Source organism: Suricata suricatta, chromosome 9 (assembly GCF_006229205.1).
Source record: "Suricata suricatta isolate VVHF042 chromosome 9, meerkat_22Aug2017_6uvM2_HiC, whole genome shotgun sequence".
Taxonomy (NCBI): Eukaryota; Metazoa; Chordata; class Mammalia; order Carnivora; family Herpestidae; genus Suricata; species Suricata suricatta.
Window position 1 is genome coordinate 104,427,218 of NC_043708.1, and position 9,989 is coordinate 104,437,206.

Here is a 9,989-nt window from a genome sequence, read left to right on the forward strand (position 1 = left end):
GAATTTTGTTCCAAGTGTTCAGATGTAGAAACTGAATGGCTTACAGTTGCTGAGTTGGCATTACACACTTAAAAAAAAAAAAAATTCAAACAAGTCTCCGGGGACTTTTCTGCCTAAAAAGCTCCTTCTAGAAGTGGAAAAAAAAGTATTAAGATTCCTCAAAAAAAATTAAAAATAGAATTCCCATAAGATCCAGTAATTCCACTACTGGATATTTACCCAAAGAAAACAAAAACACTAATTTGAAAAGACAGGGGCACCTGGGTGGCTCAGTCGGTTCAGTGTCTGACTCAGGCTCAGGTCATGATCTCAGGGTTTGTGGGTTCAAGTCCCGTGTCAGGCTCTGTGCTGAGCGCTCGGAACCCAGAGCCTGCTTCAGATTCTGTCTCCCTCTCTCTCTGCCCCTTCCCTGCCCACTCTGTCTCTTAAAAATAAATAATTGTTAAAAAAAAAAAAAAAGACATATGTGCCCCTATGTTTATTGTAGCATTAACAATAGCCAAACCAGGGGCGCCTGGGTGGCTCAGTGGGTTGAGCGTCCGACTTTGGATCAGGTCATGGTCTCACAGTTTGTGGGTTCGAGCCCCACATGGGACTCTGTGCCGACAGCTCAGACAGAGCCTGGAGCCTGCTTCAAATTCTGTGTCTCCCTCTCTCTCTGTCCCTCCCCCTCTCATGTTCTGTCTCTTAAAAATAAACATTAACAAAAAATTTTTAATATAAAAAACAACAGCCAAACCATGGGAGCAGCCCAAGTGCCCTTCAATAGATGAACGGATAAAGAAGATGTGGTGAATATATAGAGAATGGAATATTATTCAGAGATAAAAAAAAAGAATTAAATCTTGCCATTTGTGACAATAGGGGTAAATCTAGAGAGTATAATGTCAGTAAAATAAGTCAAAGGAAAGACAAAGTCTTTATGATATCACTCACAGGTAGAATTTAAGAAAAAATAATGAAGGAAAAAAGGCAAACCAGAAAACAGACTAATATAGCAAAACAGATGCTTCCAGAGGGGAAGCTGATGGCGGGGGGGGGGGGGGGGGGGGGGGGGGGGGGGGGGGGGGTGAAGTAGGTGAAGGAGATTAAGAGGACACTCGTGATGAGCACGGAGTGACGTGCACAAGTGCTGAATCACTATATTGTGCACCTGAAACTAATATAACACTGTGTTAACTATCCTGGAGTTAAAATAAAAAATAAAGTTCCTTCTAAGAAAGCAGAGTAAAATGTTAAAACTTCGGTCTCTACATTTTAATACTTTCACCAGTGGAACACACACTTTCACTGCATCCCTCCTGAGAGCAGGAATAGTACCTTAATTGTCACTTTAGCTACAATAACGAGCACAAAGAGACCAGCTGTGCCTAGTATCAGGCTATGCTTTTCCAGAATGAAAGTAAAATCTTCATATAAATACATATGAGGTGGAAAGAGGTCTGGCCCTGGATCCAGACCTCTCACACCACATCCAGCCTTGTCTTCAAGAATTCTGGGACTTCATTTCCCTTTGAAAGTCTACAATGTGGAGCGCCTGGGTGGCTCAGCTGGCTGAGCATCCATCTTCGGCTCAGGTCAGGATCCCATGGTCTGTGGGTTCGAGCCCCATGTTGGGCTCTGTGCTAACAGCTCAGAGCCTAGAGCCTGCCTCCGATTCTGTCTGTCTCTCTCTCTCTCTCTCTCTCTCTCTCTCTCTGTTCCTCCCTTGCTGGTGCCCGGTCTCCCTCTCTCTCAAAACTAAAGAAACATTAAAAAAATTTTTTAAAAGAAGTCTACAATGCAAGTCTGTAATGCCTTTTATCTGATGTCAGACACCCACCTGGAATACTGAAAATGAGGCCTTTGAGTGACAAAATGAAAACATAGTCTCTACAAAATCCATGCATGCACTTTGTCCATAGCAGAGGCCTACTGATTTTTATTTCATGTGTATTTACAACAAACTTGGCTATTTGATTATGAAATACTTCCCATTGTTGGTTAAAAGCAGTAAAAGAGATCAGACACTGAAAGAAAGAGAAACTGGAGAAGCACTAATGGTTCCTCTTCCTGATGTAGGAAATGAAACCAAACCTTCCCCAAAAAGATCATTTTTCCTTCCAAAATCATACTATGGCCTAATACCACTGAACCCTTGACAAACGTCACTCATTATGGTCGTCTCTATCTCTTATACCAAAATCGGCCTCCATTCATGATTTAATTCAATCTTTAATTATAATAAAAGAGAAGGAATGCTCAGGAATATCCACCATTTCCCTATCAAAAGCCTGAAAATAAATGATAAAGCCCTGGTATAGTTCACTTTTTCCTTGTAAGTAAGGTCTTCACTAGTCAGTCTTATTTTTTCCCCCTACATTATATTAATAGAATCACAAAGGCTATCTAATTTTAATCAACACAAAAGCTGGCTTGAGTTATCTAAGAGGAAATTTATATATAGAAACAAAGTGGATTGTTTTACAGAATGAATTTTAGCCCCAAGGATGCTAACATACTTTAAAGAAGTACAGTGTAACTATTTGTCAATTATAGGTAATCAGCTCCTGCACGCCGACTGTGTCTGCCATTTCTGATCCTTAAAGCATACAGAGAGTGCCGCAGCCATCAGAATGCCTAACAAATATTTCCAAGACTGGCTTTGAAATGACTTTACACATAGCAGTAATGGAAATGCATGTGATTATTTTGTAAAGTTAAATCCATCAAGAATTTTAAGAATCTTGAGCAAACTCTGTGTTCACTAGAGGCAATATATGATGGAAAGTAACTTCTGATGTAATGTTAAAAATATCAAGATAAAACTTATATTAAAATATTATGTCAAATATAAATTATATAAATCGTTGTATAAATACATTAATTACATGTACATATATTTAATTTTTATTTTATTAGTTTTAAATATGTGTTTTAATTTACATATATTTAAATTTACCTACAAAACACAAAAAGGTACATTATGTATAATACATAAAAATTATATATATTGGGGCGCCTGGGTGGCTCAGTTGGTTGAGCGTACGACTTCGGCCCAGGGCATGATCTCACAGTTCATGGGTTCGAGCCCCGTGTCGGGTTCTGTGCTGACAGCTCAGAGCCTGGAGTCTGCTTCGGATTCTGTGTGTCCCTCTCTCGCTACCCCTCCTCTGCTCATGATCTGTCTCTGTCTCTCAAAACTAAATAAATGTTTAAAATATTATATATAAAATATCAGGATAAAAATTATATGTGAAATGTAATTACAATTTTTCTTTTTAAATGTAAGCACTGGAAAAAAGACTGGAAGTAAATGCACAGAAATGTTAACAGTATTTGTTTGGGTGATGAGACCATGGCTGACATTCTCTTTTCCCCACATGCTAAATCTTACTTCATGAGTATGCATTAAAGAAAGGAAAAGAAGTATGCACTACTTCTACAAGAAACAATTTTTAAGAAAGGAAAGGAATAAATGGTTGGAAAGAGCCCTATTAGAGGGTAAGGAAATGGCATAGTTACTTCCACTTAATAAAAGTGCTATAATTAAACTTTTACCCCAGCAAAGAACTTTTTAAGTGGTCATAAACGAGAACTAAGTCATAGGATATTTGTGTTGGACGGGCATCCTGCCTAATTTTGTCATTTGACAAGTACAGAAAATACATATATACAGCTGTGTGAAGCTACACAGTTGACAAAATGCTTTCGAAATGGCACCCGTCCTTCAAATAATCCTGCGAGACAGGCTCATTTGCACCATTTGTAGGACCAGGAAACTGAGGGTTCCCAAGATAACGTGCTTTGATAATAATGACTGCCATTATCGAATGTTTACTATATGCCAGCTGCCTCTGGGGTAAGCACAACAATCCTGTGAAAATTATCACCATTTTACAGATTCAAAAACTGAAGGGTGGAGGTTGTGAAGGTTAAGCTATCACATAGCTGAGAACCTCTCATTTAAAACAGGCATCTTGGTTACAATCAACTGCACAGAAGCCTTTACTGAAAGAGTTGAGCTTATGACCCAGTCCCATACTCTCTCTACTACACTGGTCTCGCCTAAGGTTTCTTTTAAGAGTTATTTAGTTCTGACAGACACTGTGAACGTCCAGAGGCAAAGAAACGAGGCCCAGTTACAGCCAAAAGCTAATGTTGGCCCAGAGCTTACAGTGAGTACCTGGAGTGGAGGAGACAAGACTAACTCATATACAACAAGGGGGAGCCAAGAGGAAGCCCACTCTCTACCTCAGGAGCAGGGATCGAAACAGACATTCCAGTTCCCGCACCGTACACCCGCGCGATTCGGTACAATTTCCAGAGCGCCTTGTGGTTCGTCTCAAAGGCTCCCGCAACAACCCGTGGGCTGGGCGGGGCAGGGATGAGTCCCACTTTGCAGAAAAAGCTGGAAGAAATGCAATAGCGAGCCGGGCGGGCAGAAAAGCAATGAGTGTGAGAGCCGGGGGAAGGCACCTGCGGGGCCTGGGCACCGGGACCGGGTCTGAGCTGCACCCGCGGAGCCTCTGGCCACCGCCGAGTGGAGGAAGAGCCCAGGGCCCATGGCGGCGACAAAGGCACAGAGAGACCGCGATTCCGAGGCTGCCGCCCGCCGAGGCTCGGAGGACTTGGAGGTCAGCCCAGGAGCCTAGCTACTCACGTTGGACCAGCCGGTCTCCGGTGAAGGTGGGAGAGCAGCTGGTGACAAGCGCACAGGGGACGCCCGCAGCCATAGCTGCGCTAGCGAGCCAGTTCCGTCCCGCAGCCTTTTCCGCCTTGGGCTGCACCACAGCTACCGGTGCGCGGGGGAGACGCGCAAGCTGGGACGCGTTCTTGGCAGGAACCCGCTACCCTGACTCCTCCCACACCCCTCTTCCGCTCCCGGCGTAGAACAGGCCGGGATGCGCGTGGGGTTGCCATAGGGACGAGCGGTCGCTGCACCTGGCTTGGGCGCCTGGAGACCGCGCCTCCCGCGGAAGGTACCCCTCCCCGGCCCTACCCATGGCGCGGGGGACTGAAGACTACGACCCCATCGGATCCATCCTAATCCAGGTGGGAAACAGGCCGTTCCCGACCCTGCCCAGCTAAGACCCGTACGAGCGAGGCCCAGTCGCGCAGATCCACTAGCGCCCAACCTTTTGGAGCGCCGCCCCTAGACTGCCTACAGCACTTAGAGGCACTGCCCCCTCGAGAACTCCCAAATATGCCAACCCAGACCTCGGCCCAGGGCCTGCCACGCCTCCCGTGCCATACCCTGCAGGCTCCATTTCAGCAGCTCGACCGTTCTGCCTGCGGTAAAACTCTCAAGACCATACACCTCACCCCAGAACCTTTACTTCCGAAAAATCCATCTTTACACTGAGGCACAATTTTAAAATTTGTATTAGGGAAAATCTGAACCCATGACATGGGGGGAAATACGAATCAGGCACTTTGGGGAGATGGTAAGAAATTTGGGGAGAACTTGAAATATGTTACCTACTTTTCTTAAGCGCCTACATTTTGTGTATCCAAAAGTACCTTGAAAGTAAGTTACGTCTTGGGGATGTAATGTACAGCATGAGGACTGTAGTTAATACTTTACTGTTAAATTTGAAAATTGCTAAAAGAATACATCTTAAAAGTCCTCATTATAAGAAAAAATTGTAACTGTGTGGTTATGGATGTTAACTTACTGTGACCATTTTGCAGTAAATATAAATATCAAATCATTATGTTGTACACCTGAAATAAAATGTATGTCAATTATATCTCAAATTTAAAAAATGAATTTAGTAAAAGCTTAGGAACACACAGAGGAAAATATAGGAAGGAAAACTTGGATTGCCTATCAAGTTTAAGTTTTGAATGGAAATGTGACCAATTTAAAAAAACCCAGGAAATAACTTTTTCTAACCTGAGTGGGGAGAAATATCAAGAAAGTCTTAACTTCTCCAGGATAACTCAGTTTGTGACAATTACACTCAGATTTTTCCCAAATGGTAAAAGCATTTTGTTTTTTCACATTTACATGTGGTAGTTTTAAAATATTTCTACAGAAATCATCACTTTTAACTTATATTAAGCTCTGTCTGTCTAGGCTTGAAGTAATTTGCCTACATTCACTCCATTCTGACTCCTACTCAGACGTGCAATGGATTTTCCTCCCAGGATATTGGTCTCTCACCTTCCACCTAATATTGATTTCTTTAAATTCACCTTTTCTAAAATACAAACACCTAAACGCCCCAACTTCATAGAGCTCCCCATTAGGAATAATACCCAAATCTTACCTCACCTTTTATTATCCTCTGTCATTAGCACCCTAGATGAGTTTAGCCAAACTGCAAAGCCTGAGGGGCCCCACAGAACTGCCCCCACTTCTACACAGGTATAAGTTCAGAAGCCCTCAGAATCAACATCAGGGGCGCCTGGGTGGCTCAGTCGGTTAAGCATCCGGCTTCGGCTCAGGTCAGATCTCACGGTTCGTGGGTTCGAGCCCCGTGTCGGGCTCTGTGCTGACAGCTAGCCCAGAGCCTGGAGCCTGTTTCAGATTCTGTATCTCCCTCTCTCTCTGACCCTCCCCTGCTCCAGCTGTCTCTCTCTGTCTCTCAAAAATAAATAAAAAGCATAAAAAACTTAAAAAAAAAAAAAAAAGAATCAACATCACCTCAGGCCAGCTGTCTACAAATTTGGGGGCTCTGACCACCACCATACTGGGCCAGTTTGCTAAAGCAGCAGAATTCAGGAAAGTGCTGTATTACAGTATTACGGTATTATAACATCAAAAAGATACAAATGAAAGTCAGCCAAGACATGCATGGGGCAGAGTCCAAGAGGGATCCAATGGAGCTTCAAGGCATCCCCCAACCCCCCGCTGGAGTCATGGATGACTTTACCCCCTACCAGCTGTGATATGTGACAGTATATATGGAGTATTGCCGACTAGGGAAGCTCACCTATGACTTTGATATCCAGAGTTTTTACTGGGATTCCATCACACACTGCCCGTGTTCTGATCTTTTGTCTCCAGCTCTTCCCAGAGGTCACCCTAATGCCTTTAGGCTCCGGTTCCTCTAGAGGTTGGAACAGATACAGTGTGACCTGAGGCCCCCGTATACACTTAAGACTGTCTGGTGACCAAAGAGGCGAAGCAGAGACACTTATCAAACAGGACACTTTAGGGGCCTAGAGATCACCTCTCAGGATCCAAGGGCAAAGGCCAGACCTCTTGTGGGGGAAAGCCTCTTGTAAATCCAGGGCCCATTTTTACAGGCTCCAAACAGCAGGAACACAAATGGAGATTCCTCCCCAGCAACGGCCAGTTTTCCCCATGGCATACTTCCGGTTGACTCCAGGGACACTTAAGTTACTCTTCAGTTTTCTGTATTTCTCCAGCCCTGGAACACCTCTAAAAAGGAGACTGGAATCTGGGGAGAATTCTCACACCTAATTTCACGCTTTCCCTTGAGATAATTCTCTTTCCTAGGGCTGCTCCCCTTGTGGTTTGGAACAGCATAGAATAAGGCATTGACTGAAAAGCTAGAAGCCTTTTTACTTCAGAGCGGAATCCAGAGTAGCTGTTTCATCAACCTCGGCTATAACATTATAGTATCAATACCGTTCGTCATCGGCTTGTAAAGCGGAGCAGGAGCGCTCAGAACAGGCGTAGCCACGCTGCTCTCCAGACAGTACAGAACTCTCCCTGGTGATCTGTAGAAAATGTCTAACAAAGAATGAGGAAGCCCTCCCCTACTTTCTCTCCACATCCTAAGTGTTTATGAGCATACGGCACTCCCCCCAGACGTGCAGCGTGGATGACCCTTCTGCCCCGGGCTGCGACCTACATCCTTTAACCGGGCTACTAATGGGGGCACCTGGGTGGCTTCTCAGTTAAGCATCCGACTTTGGCTCAATCACGATCTCATGGTTCATGAGTTTGAGCCCTGAATCAGACTCTGTGCTGACAGCTCAGAGCCTGGAACCTGCTACAGATTTTCTCTCTCTCTCTCTCTCTCTGCCTCAAAAATAAATAGACAATCTACTAATAAACAGAACCTGTAGTGGAAAGCATATGTTGGGTGTCAGGACACTGAGATCTGACCCTGGCAATGTCGTTCTTCCAGGTGGGTGTCTTTAGGCTAATCATTCACCTCTCTGGGCCTCAGTTTTCTCTTCTGTAGGAGACATAGCTTGAATTAGATCCACTTCTGACTCTAAACTGACCCAATTTCCCCAAAGCCCCATCATTTCTTTTTATCATAAAAAGGACTTCCTTTATTATCAGCCTAGGCAATCAAATTGTTTCTATAAGTACAATATATTAAAATTATAATAATTATATAACTATATATTAATATATTATAAATTTTTAAATTTTTTTTAATGTTTTATTTATTTTTGATACAGAGAGACAGAGCATGAGAGGGGGAGGGGCCCAGAGAGAAGGAGACACAGAACAGGAAGCAGGCTCCAGGCTCTGAGCTGTCAGCACAGAGACTGACGTGGGGCTCGAACCCACGAACATGAGATCTGACCTGAGCCGAAGTCAGAGGCTTAACCAACTGAGCCACCCAGGCGCCCCTATATATTATAAATTTTAAGGTACTATGTGTGATAAGGTACTATGATATATATATACACACAGTTGCCAGAAAGCAGATCTCCACTCGCTTCACCCTAAACAGGTATGTTAGGTCTGTGTCTCAGTCGGAGACATTAAGCAAATCCTTAGACCTGTGACTCTCAAAGAGTGACCCCAAGACCAGCTTCTTCAGCACCAGCTGAGAACTTAGGAGAAACGCAAATTCTCAGTCCCCGTTCCAGACCTACTAAATCAGGAGCCCTGAGGGTAGGGCAGCCCAGCGATCTGCTCTTACAACAGATAGCTCTAAGGCACGCTCAATCCTGAGAGCTTCTACTTCAGATACTGTTCTGAACTGTAAACTGTTAGATGATTTCAAAGAAAAATCACAGTAATCAAAGCTAACATGGTGTTTGCCGGGTGTTGTGCATGGTTCTAGATGCTATATGTGTTTCAACTCCTTTACTTCTTCCAACAAAGCTATCTATTAAACACTGTTATTATTTCACATTATGGAAAAGAAACTGACCAAAGATGTGTATTGTGGATAAACCCATATACATAGAAAATGCAAGCAATCTTCTCAAACCCTTTCAATCTGTCAGTCCTGGTATAAAAAAAAAGTTTTCCGGGGGCACCTGGGTGGCTTAGTCAGTTAAGCATCCAACTCTTGATTTAGGCCCAGGTCATGGTCTCACAGTTCATGAGTTCAAGCCCCTCATTGGGCTCTACACTGATACTATAAAGGTTGCTTGGGATTCTCTTTCTCTCTCTCTCTCTCTCTCTCTCTCTCCCCCTCCCATGCTCTCTCTCTCAAAATAAAATATTTAAAAATGTTTAAATAAAATCTTCCCAGGGTGCCTGGGTGGCTCAATGGGTTAAGCATTCATCTCTGGCTCAGGTCATGATCTCACAGTTTGTGATTTCGAGCCCTGCTTCAGGTTCTGTGCTGACAGCTCAGAGCTCACAGCTTTGGATTCTGTGTCTGTCTCTCTCTCTCTCTCTGTTCCTCCCCCACTCACTCATTCTCTCTCTCTCTCTTAAAAATAAACATTAAAAATTTTTTAATAAATAAATATAGTCTTCCCTTGCCCCTTTTTACTCCTCTAGATATTTAAATCCTGCCTGTTCCGCTGAATTCTCACCAGTCTTTAACTTTGTGTATTTATATATTATGGATGTACTGGCTAATGGTTAGGCATGAAGGTTCTGGATTCAAAGTGCCTGGATTTCAGTAGTTCCACTCAATAACCAGCTGTGTTACCATGCACAGGTTACTTACCCACTCTAAACCTCAGTTTCACTCAAGTATAAAATAAAGATGATAATATGAACTCCCTCTTAGGAGTCTTGTAAGAATTAAAATAAGATAACATATAATGTGTAACACTCAGTAAATCTGAGTTGTCATTAGATATGGTCTCTCGCCTCTTAATATCACTTA

At 43.4% G+C, this 9,989-nt stretch overlaps 2 protein-coding genes across 11 annotated transcripts in view; one reads left to right on the forward strand and one right to left on the reverse strand.

Moving 5' to 3' along the window:
- The window catches only part of AAGAB (alpha and gamma adaptin binding protein), a 272,788-nt gene that overhangs the window by 46,576 nt on the left and 216,223 nt on the right, over positions 1–9,989 (reverse strand). The window contains exon 1 of one of the 3 annotated variants that reach the window (XM_029950225.1): positions 4,643–4,766. The exons of the other annotated variants lie outside the window; for them this stretch is intronic. Coding sequence (XP_029806085.1) covers positions 4,643–4,715 — 73 coding nt within the window. The 5' untranslated portion in view covers positions 4,716–4,766. Of the gene's footprint in view, positions 1–4,642; positions 4,767–9,989 lie in introns of those variants that run through there. 3 annotated transcript variants of the gene reach the window in all.
- Positions 4,834–9,989, forward strand: part of IQCH (IQ motif containing H) — a 205,999-nt gene continuing 200,843 nt past the window's right edge. For all 8 annotated transcript variants that reach the window (XR_003912800.1, XM_029950214.1, XM_029950215.1 and 5 more), the window contains exon 1: positions 4,834–5,034. Coding sequence is in view for 7 of the 8 variants with exons in the window: in XM_029950214.1 (XP_029806074.1) it covers positions 4,984–5,034 (51 nt within the window). In the remaining variant the exon portion in view is untranslated. The remainder of the gene's footprint in view (positions 5,035–9,989) is intronic.